Here is a 20517-nt window from a genome sequence, read left to right on the forward strand (position 1 = left end):
TACCGTGAGTTACTGTCAGCTGAGCCCCAGTCAGAGCGGCAGGATGCATGCAGGGAGCAGATTTGGGCACAGATGCCTTGTCTTGTGACAGAGGAGATGCGCCAGAGGCTAGAGATGCCACTTCAGCTTGAGAAGCTGCACACGGCTCTTAGGCTCTTAGGGCCCTTCCTCGTGGTAGCTGTCCAGGTGAGGATGGGTTGACTCCCAGCTTTTTCTTGGAGTACTGGGACCTGCTTGGCCCAGATCTTTGTAGTGCCTTTCAGTACATTTTGCACACAGGAGTGATGCCTGATAGCATGAGTGAGGGCCTAATCTACCTCATTCCAAAGGAGGGTGGCTCCTTGGATGAGATTCGACAGTGGCGCCCCATCACCATCCTCAACTCAGCCTACAAAATTCTTGCCAAGGCTCTGAGTTTGAGGATTCAGCCACTTTTGGAGAGCCTTATACATGGGACTCAGACAGGTTTTGTCAAGGAACGCAGTATCCTTGACAACATCTTCACTTTCTGGGAGGCTTTTGCCCTAGCACGGCTCCGTGGGGAGGACCTTGTGATTCTTCTTCTTGTGAGAAGGCATACGACAGAGTTGACTGGGACTTTCTAGAGGGCACTCTACACAGGATGGGCTACTCAAATGCTTAGATCAGAGGGGTGTCAGCTTTGTACAGACAGGCTCACAGTCAGGTGCTTTTGGCAGGAGGTAGAGGTGAGCGTTTCATGCTCACACGCTCGGTCAGACAGGGTTGTCCTCTTGCCCCCTTTCTCTTTCTGTTCTATGCGGAGGCGATGAGCAGATTTTTGGTTTCACAGCAGGTTGGTCTACGGGGCTTAGCACTCCCTATTCGGGGAGATGAGCTACTGGATGCTGAGTTTGCCGATGACTCAACCTTGTACTTAGAGGGCCAGGAGGCCAATCTGCACAGCTGTGAGCAGGCTTTGGAGACCTTCTGTTGTGCATCGGGCGCATTGATCAACTGGAGAAAGACAGTGGCTTTCTCGGTTGGTAGTGCTCCTGTGCCAGATTGGATGCCAGGCGAGGGTTTCAGGTGGATTCCCCCAGGGACTGCAGTTCGGTACTTGGGTTGTCAGGTTGGTTTGGACTTGTCCCCCGAGCAGCAGATTGCTCCTCTTCTCCTCTCCATCAGGAGAAAGCTGTTACATTGGAGCTCAGCACGACTTTCGCTGGCTGGTAGAGTAGTAGTTGCCAACCAGGTGTTGTTGGCGACTATGTGGTACATCACTTCTTGCTGGATCTTCTCGAGTTCTTGTATCAGCCAGGTTAGAGAGGCTGATCAGGAACTTTCTTTGGTCAGGTCGTGACACTCAGATTGCCCGAGCCAAGGTGGCTTGGTCGATCATCACACTTCCTTGTTCTCAAGGAGGGCTTGGGATCATTGATCCAGCACAGCAGAGCAGAGCCCTTCTTAGGAAGTTCGTAGTCAGAGGACTTCTTCCAAGAGAGGAGCCCTAGAAGGAGTTCTTGCTGCAGAGGCTTCGTGCTAGGGTGCCTCAGTCAGGAGGCCCTTGGCAACCTTCGCCCAGATGGATCTTTAAAGAGTTGCGCCGAGTTGGTTTGAGCAGGAGACTGGAGGACCGCTTCGTAGTGAGTTTGCTTCGATCTTGGGAGCTCTTACGACGTGGCCAAGAGCAGAGACAGCCGACGTGCACGGAGGAGCGCCTACGGCAACCCCTCGTCTGGCACCCCATGGTTAGCACTCAGAGAGGCCACTTGGTTGGTAGTCGGCCTCATGTTTCTTGGGATCCCATGGCAGCAGGTCCAGCGCGCTCTCTAGGTGACTGGCTTCAGTTCACAGGTTTGTCAGAGGAGGTGCAGGGTTTCCAGCTACAGGGCATGAGAGGGGTGCAGAGCATGTGTCAGGACATCACAGAGTCAGTTCCAGCTGAGTGGCTCACGCCTCTCGAGCCAATAGCACCCCGGTGGATGGGAGCCTTCACACGACTGGAGGTTCTCATTTCAGTCAGGGCCTGCTCTGAGTCTGTCTCAGCCCTGTTCTTCGAGCTTCAGGGTGGGGGACGACTAAAGCGAGTTGCAGTAGAGGCCCCGTAGGTAGCAGAGTGTTGTTTTCAAAGGATCCGAGTAGTGGGCATCTGTGGGAGGACCTGCGTCATAGACCCTGACCCAGCAGTTCTTGAGACAGGACACTGGAGGCTATGGGCTTGGGAGTGTTGTCCGCTCGCACGAGTACAGTGGGATCCTGGTGAGTGGCTATAGAGGGACCCCTTCTCTTCTACAGACCACCCACGAGTCCCTTTCTTTCAGTACACTGTTCGACTGGGACGTCATATACTAGCAGCACAGAGAGAGGCCCTCCCCGCTGCAGCACGTCATTGACAGGAGGAGGGTCTCACAGTCGAGTTCTTGGCAGACTTTTGAGAGAGGTTGTGGGACTCCAGACAGCCGAGGCGAGTCACCTTGTTTCAGTGGCTCGTCGCACATAGAGCCACAGCAGTAGGGAGCTGGTTAGTGCATAGTGGTCTCTCGGCCACATGTGCAGCTTGTGACCATTTGGTGGAGAGTCAGCGTCACTGTCTTTGGGACTGTCCCTCGGCCCAACACGTGTGGCTACGAGTTCTTCGGCTGCCTAAGAATCATCCAGATGATGTTCGTTGTATCATGGATGCTTTGCACATTTATGGGTTGGCTGCTAGGCTTCATGTAAACTTCCGAAAATCTAAGCTTTTGTCGTTACACCAACAGGAATTGCATTATATATTATGGCCAAATGAAATAATAAAGCCTGATCAGATAGTGAGGCACCTTGGATACCCATTGGCTTGGTCGGTGAACAATTCTAAATGTTTGGATTGGGTTGAGCGCAAGATCAAATTCAAATTACAATATTGGAAATTGTCTGCCTGGCCATTACATGTGCGGCTCAGAATAGTGCAGTCTATCTTGATAGCATATAAGCAATTTCACTAACCTTTGTTGCATTGGCCAGCTCGTCGACTTCGGGCCTTGATGTCTCAGATCTTGGATCTTTTTTCGTCTACTTCCTCTCATAAAAAGGGGTTGCGATTGCTTGCTATGGATAAAATATGTACTCCAAAGTGGAGATCTGAATATCCTACATTTGTGTTTGCATGTTATTGCAAGGAAGGCCACATTGTTATAGGTACTGGTAGAACAAAAGCAACCATGGACGTTGATGTTTGCTATTTTGTGCTCTCATGCGCTTTCTACACCTACCTTTGGCCATTGGCAGCCTTCTTACTTGGATGTTGTTTTTTGAAAATTTGAAGCTACGATTCTAGGTTGCCCCCTTGCTTCCAGTTTGGTAGTGGATTGGAAACAAGTCACAAAGGAGTTGTCATGGAATGGTAAAGATGCTGAGAGTGGAAATTCGCTTAGACTTGAAAGTTTGAATTGGAGTTTGGTTTTTTATCAAAATTTTGTTCAACCGCTCCAAGACAAGCATACTTTCTCTCCCATAAAGAAACACATGGCAGATCATCAACGACATTGTTGATTCTAGATCTCCCATTCCGCCGCTTGTTGTGGAGGATCAACTTAGTGATTGGAACTGTTGGTATACTTGCAATGCCCACCTCTCTCAGTTTTGCCACCACAATATATGCTGCACAGTTTGTAAGGCCCCCATATGAGGAGAAGCCAATGGAGCTTTGCACGCTGATGAGATCTCTATTTGTGATCGTGGATGGTATGGAGCAAATTCAGGGCCAACTTTGGGGGAATATTCCTTATCGCTCGGATATCTTGGCCGGACGACGGTCGGAACACAATCGGAAATGGCCGTCCGCTGGCTAGTGGCCGGTGGTCTTTGGCCGATAGTCGACGGCCGGTGATCTTTGGCCGGTGGCCGGATTTCCTTGGCCGGTGGCCGATTTCTAGGAGGACTTGTCTACCCAAAACCAGCTACACATGGGCGCATGGGAAAGTCCTACTTAGACTTGGCTATCTAAGGGCGGCTGCACATAGGCATTTAGAGGCTCCCTTACATCTATATAAGGAGGCCTTCTCATGAGTAATTCGGTAGAAAGGTGTGCACACTTGACGCACACAGCACATCTTTGTGTAATGATTAGCACACTATTACTTTGTAATAGTGTGCTAATCAAAAGTTTTTGGTTTGCTACTAGATCCTTATTGTATTCCGCAATTCTTACATGAACACTGTAATAAGATATAGCATATGGATAAAGGTGTTACATGGTGCGCAAAAGAGTCATGAAAGTGTGGCATGCTAAACTTCCATTGAAAGAGATATTGTTCTTGTGGAGATGTATTATTGTGGTTCTCCCAAGTGGTAAATTTCTTCGTTCGAGAGGAGGGGCCTCTTGTTGCTAAATTGGCTATATCTTACAGAAAAATAATTCTAAATGAATTATTGGATTTATAAGTGAGAGGGTTTTCTCGCTTGGAACACCAAGGAAAAACAATTCTAAACGAATTATTGGAATTTTAAGTGAGAGGGCTTTTCTCATTGGAGACATCCGAGTACAGAGTATTCCTGATGCGTCATTCAAAGTAATGACGGGAGCACTGAGAATGGGAATATCTGTAAGGCCACCAGGAACGGGTACTTCTGATGCGTCACATCGGATGGGTGACAGGGAGCATCAGAAAGAAGTATCCGACCATCCGGGAACGAACATCTCTGATGCGTCATAGGATGGGTGACATAGAGCATCGTGAAGGAGATTGTACCGTAAGTTCGGTAGGAAAGGACTAGGTGATCGGTATTCCTGATGCATCACAAGGTGGGTGACGGGTGCATCGGAAAGGGAATATCCATAGTCGGGAGCAAATTCCGAACTGTGTTAGAATTGTGCACAAGGAAAAAGCAAGCACTTGAATGAAGATGGGTTCAAAGGAAACTTTGAGGAAAAACAGATGCTTTCTGAGAAAGCGGGATTGCTTTTCGGGAAAGCAGATGCTTTCCTGCGAGGAAGTCTATGTCTGCATTGCAATTGTGCATGTGATTGCATCCAGGGACGACTGGGAAGTGCTGTGAAAGCATTGTTTTTAACTTATAAGGTTTTATTGAGTTTTTGGGCAGGTTCAGACTATTTTTAAAATACGCCGGCCGTCCACTTAATAAGTGGACAGCCATCTGATAAATAAGGCAACAGATCAGCAAGCGTTTTCTCTCTCTATTTTTCTGACAAAACAGCACAAAAAAAAAATTCAAAAAAATGGGAAGTGCTGTGAAAGCATTCTTTTTAACTTATAAGGTTTAACTGAGTTTTTGGGCAGGTTCATACTGTTTTTAAAATACGCCGGCCGCCCACTTAATAAGTGGGCAGCCATCTGATAAATAAGGCAACAGATCAGCCAGCGAGGGAGTAGGAGCAGAGGAAGGCATGAGCCTCTGCACGACTGCACGAGAAAAGCGCTCTGAGGAACTAGAGCCAGATCAGCCCAAGGGTTTCGTACCCGAGTTTGGGAAGTAGATCCACGGATCGGAGAGAGGTAGTCTCTCAAGTTGTGATCCGGAAGTTAGGATTCCCAAGTACGGACTTCGTGTCCGGGAAAGCAGAGTTGTTCTGCGGGAAGAGGACTCTGGAAAGAGAGTTGGAAAAGAGTTGCAGGGATGCCATGCCCTGAGTCTGGAAGGTGAGATCCAGAGGCGAGAACCTTGATTCTCGAGGAATTGGAATAAGGAACGAAAGTTCCTTGGAATAGGGTTTTGCCCTAGGATTCGGAAGCCGAGGCTTCCGGGAACCATCAAGTCTTATTCTAGAACGAACGTGGTAATACGTTCGGTTCAAGTGCTTGTATAGACTTCTCCTCAGTAATAAAGATACTATTACGGGGGGGGGACCAGCCCATCTTCTGGTCCCCAGTACTGTGTCGATCTTCTCACTCTCTATCTCTCTCTCTATCTATTTCTCTCTATATCCTTTGGCTTCAATACTAAGTGATAAAGTCTATTTATCCGAATGTATTTTATATTGTTATGCGCTCCCGTTTGTGATAGTGGTATCAGAGCATGGTCTCCTCTCTTTCTCTGTAAAGGAGGACGACTCTGGGAAGATGCGGGAAGAAGCCATGACAAGCCAAGAGAGAAGTAAGCAGGCGGAAACCTAAGTCCTGCAGGAAAAGCTCGTAGAGTTGGATATTGTTTTCTCTCTGCAAGAAGGCGACACAAGACTTGGGATTCTCTGAGAAGGCGACAAGAGCATGATGCTCAAGAACCTAGAGAATCTCAGGAGCGGAATGCTCAAGATACTTCAGAACCTAGAAGATATCCATGAACATCAATCCAGAACCATAGCCAAGAAATCCCGTCATATCGGGAAGGATATGAAGAAGGTCTCTAGACCTAGGAACACTCCAGTCAAGTTTGATACTTTTGACGGAAGGGAAGATCTCCTGAAAGCTACTGCTTTCATTCGACAGTTTGAAGTTGCCTTTGCAAACGGCAATTTCTGAGAAGTATCGAAGGTGAGACATGTGACCAAACACCTCAAGGGGATTGCAAGTACTTGGTGGTATACCAAAGCTCTGCAAGGAACTTACAACAACAATTCAAGGCTGAATTCTCCGACAAATTTTTTTCCTCTACGCTTTGAGGAAGGCATTCAAGAAGATTGGGATCGGTTTGCCTAATAGGAACACGAGCGAGTCAAAGTAAGTAGTGGTTCACTCTTGCCAAGGTAGCTCCATTCTTGATCCTCTCTGGAAGGAAAGATGAACAAATTTAACGAAGGACTTTTGCCCGAATTTTGTAAACGCATTTGCAAGATACTTTGCAGCAGATGGTGGAGTGAGCAATACAAGCTGAAAGTGTACACTTCAGTGTACATAGAATCTAATCCCCACAGTGGGACGGGAAACATTGAACACAAAAAGTTTGGAGTAAGAGAATTAAATCTAACTCCTGAGTTCTTGAATAGAAGACCCTTGAACTTTAAGTGAGAGGGCAGGTTTTTAATCAAAGTTACATCTTTGAGGAAATCATAAAGTGCATTATGCTTGTTTGCTCTTTTGCACGAGGTATGGTTGTGTCTAACCACGACAATCACTCTCGAGTGTTTATGAGAGTAAGGTTGAGTCAGAACATTGTTTATACGATGAACTGCTTTGCTTAACCATCCGGAAGGTCCATGATTGATCTGGTATCCGGTAGTTCTCCAACAAATTACCTGTTATTGCGGGTAGGAAATTATGAAGGAACCATTCTGAGTTTTCAAGCAAAGAAAAGCTTTCATGAAGCTTGAGTACTCTTTAACCCCACACCCCCTACCCAGTAAGGAAAGATATGGTAGTGCTTTTTGCACAAGTGAATGAACACTCTCTTTACGAGGGAAGGAACAAGTGACGACCACGGCCTGTGCTTGAGGAATCCAAGGATTAAAATCCTAGATTATTTGATGAGCGGGTTTTGCTCTAAGATCGAGCCAAGGGATCGTCAAGTTGAGCGTCTTCGCTCTAAGGATCTTACGAAGGGAAGGAAATTTCCAAGGTTCACCGAAACTCTAACACAGCTTAACAATTATGTACACTTTTGAGTACATGGATAACACACAAAGATGCAGACCTATGCCAGGAACTGGACGAGAGTTTGTTATACTCTCTCGAGCGCCTTTCTGCGCACAAGGATATTCCGACACGAGAATCTCTATTTGAGATGTGTTCGGTAGAAGGAATTCGAGTTTCTCTACGGAGAAGAGGTTTTCTGATGATCGTGATCATTGAGTACGCTATGTGCTTTTACCATTACAGAAGCAACTTTTGGTTGCGGTATATGTTTCTCCATGAGCAGGTCAAGTAGCATTTACACGCCGCTGCTGGAATAAATTCGAACTATTATGTTCGTAAGTATATAGCTCGCCAACCGTTTCAAAATGCTAAGAATTACATATGGGAGAACATCCCTGAGAATCAAAGAAGGTTCGCTCTATTGTGAACCAGATTTGAACGTACGTTCAGAAAATGCTATGGCTAGAATCCTATCTGCCTGAGATTTTGCAAGGTGTCATTGATGCTTGCAAGATGAATCATTTTTTATGATTATGTAAGAAAGAGACTCTAATGGGCGTCGGGAAAACACTGCTGGTGGTAATAACTTACAAGAGGAAAAGATTGGAAGGAAGTAACGCCGTGCACAAAGAATCTGAAACAAGAACCTTCTTTAAGGTGATCGCAAACTTTGTTTGTGCAAGAAAGACATCGAGCTTAATGCTCTATGACTTGAGCATTCCCTATGTGGGAGGACACAAGAGGTTTAATACCCTCTAAACTAACAGCGCAGGACTATGCGCAAGGATAGATACCTAGATTGATTTCTAGGAGGATTATTCTTCTCGGAAACGTTCGATCTGTTGGAAAGACGCGAATGACGAGTTCTTCCACGGCTCGTAAGTTTGATGATTGGTGAAGATATCCTCGAGGTACTACAGGAAGGACATGAACCGGTAAGCTAAGTATTGATTATTGAATTTTTGAATTTCTGTTTAATTTAATTTTTAAGTTCTCTTTTGAGAAAGGACTAGCTCAACTAGTTCTCTTTCCGGTTTCTCCCCAGCAGTTCAGTTGGACCTCTACATTTGAGGACAACTGTCTATAAGTGAGAGGGATGTTGCTAAATTGGCTTTATCTTACAGAAAAATAATTCTAAATGAATTATTGGATTTATAAGTGAGAGGGTTTTCTCGCTTGGAACACCAAGGAAAAATAATTCTAAATGAATTATTGGAATTTTTAGTGAGAGGGCTTTTCTTACTGGAGACATCCGAGTACAGAGTATTCCTAGTGCGTCATTCAAAGTAATGACGGGAGCACTGAGAACGGGAATATCTGTAAGGCCACCAGGATTAGGTACTTCTGATGCGTCACATCGGATGGGTGACGGGGAGCATCGGAAAGAAGTATCCGACCATCCGGGAACTAACATCTCTGATGCGTCATACGATGCGTGACATAGAGCATCGTGAAGGAGATTGTACCGTAAGTTCGGTAGGAAAGGACTAGGTGATGGGTATTCCTGATGCGTCACAAGGTGGGTGACGGGTGCATCGGAAAAGGAATATCCATAGTCGGGAGGAAATTCCGAACTGTGTTAGGATTGTGCACAAGGAAAAAGCAAGCACTTGAATGAAGATGGGTTCAAAGGAAACTTCGAGGAAAAACAGATGCTTTCTGAGAAAGCGGGATTGCTTTTCGGGAAAGCAGATGCTTTCCTGCGAGGAAGTCTATGTCTGCATTGCAACTGTGCATGTGATTGCATCCAGGGACGCCTGGGAAGTGCTGTGAAAGCATTGTTTTTAACTTATAAGGTTTAATTGAGTTTTTGGGCAGGTTCATACTATTTTTAAAATACGCCGGCCGCCCACTTAATAAGTGGGCAGCCATCTGATAAATAAGGCAGCAGATCAGCCAGAGTTTTCTCTCTCTATTTTTCTGGCAAAACAGCGAAAAAAAAAGAAATTGAAAAAAAAAATGGAAAAAAAAAAAAACGGCCCCAATCTCTACGCGAGCAGCTATTTGTCCTCGTGGCTAGGAGCTATAAAAGCATCACATGCCCTCTCTGAGGAGGACCAATCTTTGCAAGGAGGAGATGCTGCTGCAGATTTCAGCCATAAAGAAGACGTTGCCGGTGATGCCCATGGCTGCCCCAAGTGTACCAGATGTCGCCAAGACTCAGCGCGCGAGTTCCCTCACGAAGAAGTGCCCACGGAGCATGTTTCCAACGTGACAAGCTGCTGTTTTTCTCTGTTTTCAGCCCATAAACGTCGTAGACGGGGCTGATTTACGAGAAGGAACCCGAGAATACACCTCTTTTGTGTGTAGGATTGGAAGAGAGGATTTTCTATGCAGAGATCTCTTCCGGGGAATTTCTTTTTCGAGAACCGAGTTGTGTTACAAGCGTCGAGACTTTGAAGGTACGATTTTCATGTTATGATCTCTAAGTATTTGATTGCAGGTGTACTTTCTCTTCGTGAGGGAGTAGGAGCAGAGGAAGGCATGAGCCTCTGCACGAGAAAAGCGCTCTGAGGAACTAGAGCCAGATCAGCCCAAGGGTTTCGTACCCGAGTTTGGGAAGTAGATCCACGGATCGGAGAGAGGTAGTCTCTCAAGTTGTGATCCGGAAGTTAGGATTCCCAAGTACGGACTTCGTGTCCGGGAAAGCAGAGTTGTTCTGCGGGAAGAGGACTCTGGAAAGAGAGTTGGAAAAGAGTTGCAGGGATGCCATGCCCTGAGTCTGGAAGGTGAGATCCAGAGGCAAGAACCTTGATTCTCGAGGAATTGGAATAAGGAACGGAAGTTCCTTGGAATAGGGTTTTGCCCTAGGATTCGGAAGCCGAGGCTTCCGGGAACCATCAAGTCTTATTCTAGAACGAACGTGGTAATACGTTCGGTTCAAGTGCTTGTATAGACTTCTCCTCATTAATAAAGATACTATTACGAGGGGGGGACCAGCCATCTTCTGGTCCGCAGTACTGTGTCGATCTTCTCACTCTCTATCTCTCTCTCTATCTATTTCTCTCTATATCCTTTGGCTTCAGTACTAAGTGATAAAGTCTATTTATCCGAATGTATTTTATATTGTTATGCGCTCCCGTTTGTGACACCTCCTGAGATGCGTTCGATGTGGTGCGGGTAATGAGAATATTTCCACATTTGATGTGGTTATGTTCTCACATGTAGCGGTTTGTGGATTACATATCTACATGCCTTCGCAATCGTTTTACTGGGGTACAATTTGGCCGATACTACTGGATTTTTGGAGTGCCTCTGCCGCGGCTTCGGCCGTATGCATACTTTTTTGATTGGGTTAGATTCTGGGTGCTTTGGACAGTTTGGAAAGCACGCAATCATCTCATGTTCTAGCAGGTTCAAGTGGATTATGTTTTCCTTTTCAAAACTTCCCTTCGCCAATCTCTTACATTTGCTAGGGATTTGGATGAGCTCTCTCCTCTTCACTATGAGCTCTACTTTGACTGTTTTTTATTTACAACATGTAATGTTTCCCATGGGTTTTCCTCGTCTTGAGGTTTCCCTTAGTAAATCAAATGATATTACTAAATAAAATGTGTGTATGTGTGTGTGTGTGTGTGTGTGTGTGTGTTGGGGGGGGGGGGGGGGGGGGGGGGGGGGGGGGGGTTTATTTCTTTGTACGGGATCAATGACGAGGTGAATTAAGCTTACCTTTCGTAAAGGAACTAAGCTGAATATGCCAAGAAAGCTCACAACAAATGCAAAAGCTATCATCCAACCCAAGGAAGGATTTTTAACATCCTGTGCTCTATTTCCAGAATATGTGCTGCCAATGAGATTATAAGTGTTTTCATCCATTGCAAGGAGATAAGTCCCAAAACCACCTGTTTAAAACACAACAATTGGTTAAAACACTACACATATACAATCTCATTGGGCATGTAAATATGCAAGCAAAGAAGTATAAAGAAAAGGGTATACATTCTTGAAATGACCAGTGTACACCACTACTTAAGTTGGAAAAAATCGACATGATAAAACAAGTCACAACTTGAACCATCAACTCCATCATATTCAATGTTGGCTGCATTCGTAGGCTGTGACATCAAAGCACAACACAAAGGCCCCCATAAACACACACCCAAAAACAAAATAGAAAATATACAGAGACAAACAAAGAAAACACATAAAAAGGGCGAAACACAAAGGGAAAAGGACACAACCAACCTAAACTACAAGAACTACACACGACAATGACGAGGGTAGCAATGGCATGCTCAGAAGAGTGAGTTTTTCTTAGTGGCTTCAGTATCACCCAAGAGCACCTAAATCCATGTGGGTGTTCACACTCGGTGAGAGTAGCATTGGTTGTTGTTCTGCTCATCATTCGATTCACTTTTCCACTACCCCTTGGACATGGTATCAGAGCCATGATGTTCAATTGGTGCTTGGTTGTGTCACAAAGTGATGACGTGGCATGACCATCTGGCAGAGAAATGACCCAAGTGGACAAGAGAAACTGAACGGACTAACTTGAAGAACTTATGAAGCACCGGCCATGGGGCCCGAAACCCTAAAAGACAGAAGCTTGAACCTTGAAAGGGAGTTCCGTAAAATGCGCTAACATGCTGATGTGGCAGATCATACGGATGCTGACGTGGCAGCCTGGCAGGCCCGTATAGAATTTTCGCGATTTGCGTTGCTGGTGCCACGTGGCAGGCTGTACGGATTTCCGCAAATTATGCTGGCTGCTTTTGGGAATCTCCAGCGCTTGCTTTCGGGGACGAGAACATACGGATGCTGACGTGGCAGCCTGGCAGGCCCGTATAGAATTTTCGCGATTTGCGTTGCTGGTGCCACGTGGCAGGCTGTACGGATTTCCGCAAATTATGCTGGCTGCTTTTGGGAATCTCCAGCGCTTTCTTTCGGGGACGAGAGCTTTTAAGTGAAAAAGCTTTTGAACTGATTGCTTTTGGGCATCCCATGGACTGTTTATAAGAGCCCTTGGGGCCTCACTCTACAAAGTATCTGGACGTAGCATTTGAGAGCAGAGGTCCCTTGGGAGTTGTACTTCACAATGATTAATGATAAAGAAATACCGAAAGGGGCGCCGGACTTTGGGGCCAATACCTCAGGGCACAAAACTACGTCGAACCGTGTCGACTCTCTCTCTCTCTCTCTCTCTCTCTCTCTCTCTCTCTCTCTCTCTCTCTCTCTCTCTTAAAGTTCAATAATTTTGAAGTTTTTGTTCGTGTGTTGCTATGAGTGTCCAAGCCTGTTACAATGGTATCAAAGCCTGTTACCCTAAGCACACACAGGCTTTTGTGAAAGAATCTTCATGCCCCAACCCTTGGACAAATTAGGCACTCCCACTCTTACTGCATCGCGCATCGGGCGCGCTCCCGTCTTCATCGCTCTGTCTTATAGGGCATAAGCCATAAAGAACCCCAAATTACACATGGGTTTTCGCGGAGAATCTGATAGAGATAACACCTCTCGGTGGGCAAGCGGAAACTGAAGAAAAGAATGAAGATCTTGGCCGAAAAGTTTGTCCGAGCGGAGTACAAATGTCAACTACAGGTTGATACATGTGTGAAAAAAATTATCAAGTACTCTAGAGACCCGCGATTTGCGAAATACCTGAAGAATTACCCGATTGATGAGATTTACTCGAGATGGCCAACTCAAACGACAGACGAGTGCAAAAAAAAAAAAAGCGGAACCTGTACGCCCAAAAAGAGCTGGACAGAACTCTTGAAAAGAAGATGAACCAAAGGCCCACCAGAAGCGGAACCTGTATTCCCAGAAAGAGCTGGACAGAACTCTTGAAAAGAAGATGAACCAAAAGACCACCAGAAGATAAGCCAGAGAGTTACAGAGCAGCAACCGAGCACGGAAGAAAAGGAAAGACGAAAGCAAGACTGGTACCAGAGTTTGTGGGGACTACCAATCCTGACCAGCTGAACGAAAGCACTGAACTTGTGCAAAGCATGGGGCAACGTGCAAAGCACGAAGCCCTTATCTTATTTGATGAAGAAGCCAAGGCCAACATCATTTCAACTTAATTGGCGACTTCACTTGGAATTATGCCCGAGGAAATGGGGCCATTGGCCGAGGCTGTTCTAGAGGCACCCGGACGAGACGTTGCTATTACACCTTTCATTGGCAAACTACGTGACAAGGGTATTTAGGGCAGGAGGACTTTTACATCATGCCTTTGGAAGAGTGTGACGTCCTCCAAGGAATCCCTTGGTTCTCCAAGAACAGTGTCGTGGTCAATTACAAGGCAAGGTAGGACATCTTGAAGAATGAGAAGGGCAAGGAGATTGTACTTCATGTAAAACTGAAAGGCAAGTCCGTTATGAAATCCAGTCTTTTTGTTTATTCGATTTACTTCAAAGAACTGAATGATGATTACCAAGCGAGTTACCTCTCCCGGTAGTGCATCACCGAACCGGCCACCTTACAGAGTTAGCCGGACCCAAAATGAAGACATAATGAACCAGAATAAATTCCCCATTCCGAGGATCGATGATAAACTCAACAAACTTGAGGGTTCTAGTTGCTTTAGCCAAATTGATCCGAAGAGTGGTTATCATCATATCCAAATTGCTCCTCGAAACGTCTACAAGACATCTTTCAAGACTACTTTTGAGTTTGTATGATATTTGGTGATGCCATTTGGCCATACACATGCTTCGGCTACAGTCAACCGCATGATGGATAGGAATTTTCAGAGACCAACGATCGTTTGTGGGCACTTCCTTTGACGACATTATCGTCTTCCTTTGACGACATTATCGTCTTCTCCAAGAACAAAGCAGAACACAGACACCACATGTTGTAGGTTTCCCAGGCACTGAGGAAGCATAAATTGATTACGAATGTCACAAATTTATGACGTGGCAGCACCCTGGGGGACCTATTGACGTGGACAGGCAGTACGAATTGCTGATGTGGCAGACAGTACAGTTGCCGGAAAATGCGCTGACTTGCTGACGTGGGAGCGTACGGATTTTTCCGCGATCTACGCTGGCTGCTGGCGTGGCCTAGCTGTACAGATTTCTGCAATCAGCACTGGTGCTTTTTACTGGAAGATTTTTGACAAGTTGTTTTTGGGAGCTCATTGCTTTTGAGTTTAATGCTTTTGGAGCTCTGGTTTTAGCAACCCTTGTAATCTTTATAAGTGACCCAAGGGGGCTCACTTCTCAGAGCATCTGGACGCAGAGTCTGAGAGCGAGCACCTGCGGGAGTTGTAATTTGCTCAAAGATTAATATAAAAGAAATATCGAAAGGGGTGCCAGTCTTTGGGGCCAATCTCTGCTGTATCGCGAGAGAATCTAGACTTTGGGTGTCCAAGTTCGTTATAGTGGTATCAGAGCACGGCCGATTTCTCTTCTACCGGGAAATTCGATCCTTTTTCTCGCGCACCTATGGATTCTGAAAAGAATCAATCGACCTCTTCTTCAACCGCTAAGGCGGGAGGAGGTAATACGGCAAATTCAAGCGATTTAGCAAAAGACGAGTAAGGGCCACCTCGGCCTACAAAGTATGAACTTTTGGAGATGCAACGTCGATAACAGGTTGACGCAAGCACAGAGCAGATGCTTCAGTTTGCTAAAGATGCCCAGTTTGCAAAATTTTTGACCCAGCAGTTCATGGCTGAAGTGCATACTCAGTGGCAAAAAGCCACCGAACCACCAATCAAACGGGCAATCAAGAAACCTCCTACTCCGAGGATGTTTACTGAAGAAGAACTTCAAGAGGTGGTTCAAACCCGGATCAGTCAGCTTTTGGATGCAAAGAATCCATCGAAAAAGCAATTGAAGAAGGGGACTGACTACCCCGATTACTTGGGCCGTCAATCTTCTTTTGCATCTGCAAGAAAGCAGAACAAGCGTGTGCGTTTTGAGGGACTACCCAGTTCTTCTTTTGACAGTTCTTCTAGCTCTTCCGACTCGAGTGAGGAGGACAGAAAGGGCAAGAAGCGAAGCAAAAAGAAAAGCTTTGGAAAGAACAAGCTCAGATTCCGTCCAGTTTCTGATAGCTCTACGAAGGAGTCATCCTCTGACAGTTCGAACTCCGACGACCACATGTCTTATGCGAAGAAGAAGCACTTTTACAGAGCCAACCAATACGACTTCCTTGAAGATAAGAGCAAGAAGGCAAAGGAATTTAAAGAGGGTGGACTCCAAGAACAGAAGGGCTGCATCATTTTTAAAAGGAAATGCTCGAACATGGTGGTCCACTCTTCTTCAAAGGAAAGAAGCCCCAGTCAAGTGGTTGAAATTCAAACGGCTCTTAATTTCTTCTTGGTTGACCCCGGAGTACGAACGAGATGTAAGAACCGCTTGGAACCATCTTCGGATGACCAAGGGAGATTCTTTGGACACATATTGCGAGAGGTTTTGAGGATTCTTTTCTACCGACCTCTTCATTTAAGAAGGTCACCTTTAAAGAACAGATTGAGCGGTTTTGTTGTGGATTTCCTCCAGAGATCCGAGATTACTGCCTTGAACAAAAGTCTGACTCTATTCAACGACTAATGGGTCATGCAAAACGGGGGTTCTCGATACATTCAGGGATTTTGACCTACCCCACTGATGAAATCTTGACTCAAAGGACCAGATAGACCTCAAACAATGACAATAGAATTAGAAAAAAAATCCCCAGAAAAAGAAAGATACACGACCCTGATTGATTCTTAGAGAAAGGGCTAACTATTTCAAAGAGGGGAAGTGTTTTGGTTGCGGGGAACAAGGGCACATCTCCGCAAAGTGCCCCAAAAAGGCACAACAAGGACAGACTGAAGACAGGCCAGAGAGTTCTAGAGCAGTAGAGGAACGGGGCAGAAAAGGCAAGATGAAAGCAGGACTTGTACCGGATTGCATGGGAACCGACCCAAGCCAGTTAGATGAAAGTACAGAACTTTACCGAGCTTGGGGCAAAGTGAAAAATCAGGAAGCCCTTATTTTTTTTGATGGAGGAGCCAAGGCCAACTTCATTTCACCAGAATTGGCGATGTGGCTCAAGATTACGCTTGACAGGATGGGGCTAGCAATTCTAGCGGCCCCTGGATGGGATGTAGCCATTATGCCTGTCATTGGCAAACTTTGTCTACATTGTCAGGAGTATTTAGGGCACGACGACTTTTACATCATGCCTTTGGAAGGATGTGACATCCTCCTAGGAATCCCTTGGTACCATAAGAACAACGTTGTGGTCGACTATCGGGCCAAGAAAGAGACTTTGACGAATGAGAAGGGCAGAAAAATTGTACTACATGTAAAATTGAAAGGCGAGTCCGTCCCTATTGTATCGGCTTCGGCCATTTCAAAATTAATGAAATCCAGTCTTTTTGCTTACTCGATCTATTTGAAGGAATTGAATGATGAACATCGAACGAACATGTCTGAACTAGACAAAGAACGCCAAGATTTTCTGTACACACATGCTGATTGTTTCCATGAAGGCTTGCCAGGGGAGTTACTCTCATCTCGTCTTGAGGACCATACTATTGATCTGAATCCTGGAAGCACACCACCGCATCGGCCACCTTAGCGTGTTAGCTGAGCCCAAAATAAAGAAATCGTGAACCAACTGAAAGACCTTGAAAAGGGTCTCATCCAGTCGATTACTTTACCCTATTGCTCTCCAGTTTTACTGGTACTAAAGAAAGACGGATCTTGGAGGATGTGTATCGACTATAGAGCTCTCAATAAAATCACTTTTAAGAGCAGATTTTCGATTCCAAGGGATATTCTTGACCGACTACAGGGTTCCTCTTGGAGGATGTGCATTGACTATAGAGCTCTTAGTAAAACCACTATCAAGAACAGATTTTTGATTCCAAGGATCGATGATATTCTTGACCGACCACAGGGATCCTCTTGTTTCAACACAATTGGTTTGAAAAGCGGATATCATCATATCAGAATCGCTCCGGGAGATGTCTACAAGACAACCTTTCGGACAAGCTTTGGTTTATACGAATTTTTGGTGATGCCTTTTGGACTTACCAATGCTCCAGCGATTGATGGATAGGATTTTCGGAGAGCATCGATCTTTTGTGGACACTTTCTTTGATGATACTATAGTTTTCTCCAGGGATGAAGCAAAACATCGACACCATTTGCTACATGTCTTTCAGGCATTGCATGATCACAGATTAGTTATATATGCCAAAAAGAGCGAGTTTTTTTGTCGGAGATACATTTTCTGGGACACATCGTCTCGGCAGCAGGAGTACAGATGGACCCGGCCAAGATTGAGACTATCCACGATTGGCCAGACTTGAAGAATGTTCATGAAGTTCGAAGCTTTTTGGGCTTGTGTTCTTACTACCGGCGGTTCATTCGGAAGTTTGCAGAGGTAGCTTCCCCTTTGCACATTTTAACTCAGAAAGGAGTCCCTTTCTCATGGGGACCGACAGAGGTGACTGCTTTTCAGACGCTTAAGGGAAAACCAACTACTAGACAAGTGTTGGCTTTGCCAGACTTGCAAAAGCCATTTGAAGTTTATTGTGATGCTGGTGGTCGTAGTCTGGGAGCGGTCTTAATGCAAGAAGGCCATGTGGTTGCTTATGAAAGAAGAATGTTTTCAAGGCCAGAATTGGTAGCACAGATTTATGAGAGAGAGCTATTGGCAGTGATACATGCTCTTAGTCAGTGGCGACATTACCTACTCGGAGCCAATTTCACGGTCTTCACTAATTATCAGAGTTTACGCAACTTCTTGTCACAAAAGCAACCTTCGAAAGAGCAGATGCGGTGGGCTAACATCTTGTCACAGTTTCACTTTTAGATTGTCCATGTTCAGGGACAGAAAAACCTAGTGGTAGATGCTTTGTCTCGGAAGCCCCTCGTCTTGGCTATTTCTGCGATCCATCATAGAAGCTTCAAGGATATGGTTAATCAGTACGCCACCGACCTGGATTTTTCCGTTGTTTTCACTCGGATACAGAATGGGGAGATAGTGTCAGGGTATTCCATACCGGATGGCTACTTGATGAAGAAAACAATGTTGTGTATTACACAGCCGTTGAGGGAAAGGGTTTTGACTGAGAGCCGTTGTCCACCTTTTACGGGTAACCGTGGCATTGACACCGCCTTGAAAGGTGTGGAGCGTTATTTCTTTTGGCCGAGACTCAAGAAGGATATGGACGACTTTGTTCGCACTTTTTAAGTATGCTAGAAGGTCAAGTTTGACAGGCATAAGGCACAGAGATTACTACAAGCTTTACCAATTCCCACCCGCCCCTGGGAAAGTATTGCAATGGATTTCATCTTTGATCTCCCGAAGACACACAGTGGGCAAGATGGCATTTGGACTATCATTGACAAATTCAACAAGCACGCTCACTTCATTCCAGTGAAACCAAAGTGGAGGAGAGCGAGGAGTTACTCGTTCCTGAACAGATTTTGGCACACAAGGAAAGAAAGATAAAAGGTAAGGTGATTCGGCGGTTCTTCGTTAAATTCACGAACTATTCCGCATTAGATGCGAAGTGGATGGAGGAGGAGGACCTAGCAGATACTCCTAACATTTTGAAACTTTACCTTGAAGCATTCGATTTAGCATCGTCTACTCCAATAGAACCCCGAACTCAGCAAGGTTGAATCTAGTGCAGCGGGCTTGCACAAGAGGGGAGTCACTCCGCTCCTTTGTCAACAGATTACCCCGATTGAATAAGGTCACTGATGTCCCCTTTGGGTTTTAGGGATATTGATGGGCTGACAGTATTCTGCTGAATGACTTTATGAAACGGAATTCCCAAAGTTGAATATGATTGATTTGTACTCTCTCATTCGACTTGTTTGAGTGCAAGAACTAAAAGACGAAATGACTGCAGCATTTCAATCTCATAAATCTCTATAGATATGATAGCAATAAGCATTAATTAATCGGGCATCAGTGAGGTCCGAATGAATCTAGATGAGATTACTAAATACGTTGCTGGCAGTCATGGTCTGAGATTTAGAATAATTTTTTATGTGATTTGTCCTGTGATGTCCTATGATATGACTGTCGTCTTTCTACAAGTGCTAGATGTGTGGTGTCTAGTGCGTCGCTACTTAGAGTCAGTGTCTACTGAGGCAGTTTATGGCCTCTGTTTGTTTTGCAGGCATAATCGAGGGCGATAGCCATTCTTTCAAGAGGGGGGTATGTCACAAACTGATAAAGTGGCAGCATCCTGGCGCACCTGCTGACCTGGACAAGCAGTACCGATTGCTGACGTGAAAGACAGTACGGATCCCGGAAAACGCGCTGACTAGCTCGCGTTGCAACATACGGATTTTTCCAAGTTTTAGGCTGGCTGCTGACGTGGCCTAGTTGTACGGATTTCCGCAATCAAAGCTGGTGCTTTTTACTGGAAGATTTGTGACAAGTTGTTTTTGGGAGCTCATTGCTTTTAAGTTTAATGCTTTTGGGGCTCTACTTTTAGCAACCCTTGTAATCTTTATAAGTGACCCAAAAGGGCTCACTTTTCAAAGCATCTAGATGCAGAGTCTGAGAGCGAACACCCGTGGGAGTTGTACTTTGCTCAAAGATTAATATAAAAGAAATACCGAAAGAGGCGTCAGTCTTTGGGGCCAATATCTTTCACGTGACACATCCAACCCTATGTGTCCGTGGACAAGCTACAGCAAGACAAGGGTTCAGTAAGTCCAGTCAGTCTAGATTAGAAGTGATCTGGCACTTTTTGTGAGTCTATTCGTAGACCGTGCATGCCCAGTCACTTAGTGTAGATGTATATCCTCTGGTTGCACACAGCATGATCATAAGCATTCCCATCAGAATCCATCAGAATCAGTCAAGGGAATTTTCCAGTGCATTTAGCCTATTTTACCTATTTTTGACATTTTTCACTTATTTTTGACAAGCTACAGCAAGACAAGGGTTCAGTAAGTCCAGTCAGTCTAGATTAGAAGTGATCTGGCACTTTTTGTGAGTCTATTCGTAGACCGTGCATGCCCAGTCACTTAGTGTAGATGTATATCCTCTGGTTGCACACAGCATGATCATAAGCATTCCCATCAGAATCAGTCAAGGGAATTTTCCAGTGCATTTAGCCTATTTTACCTATTTT

At 45.3% G+C, this 20517-nt stretch overlaps 1 protein-coding gene across 1 annotated transcript in view; it reads right to left on the reverse strand.

Moving 5' to 3' along the window:
- LOC147463804 (putative metal-nicotianamine transporter YSL6) overlaps positions 1-20517 on the reverse strand; it is a 114662-nt gene that overhangs the window by 37016 nt on the left and 57129 nt on the right. Inside the window, exon 2 of the mRNA XM_086491198.1 lies at positions 11139-11311. Coding sequence (XP_086347324.1) covers positions 11139-11311 — 173 coding nt within the window. The remainder of the gene's footprint in view (positions 1-11138; positions 11312-20517) is intronic.

This window comes from Adiantum capillus-veneris, chromosome 2 (assembly GCF_014529385.1).
Source record: "Adiantum capillus-veneris isolate H3 chromosome 2, ASM1452938v2, whole genome shotgun sequence".
Lineage (NCBI taxonomy): Eukaryota > Viridiplantae > Streptophyta > Polypodiopsida > Polypodiales > Pteridaceae > Adiantum > Adiantum capillus-veneris.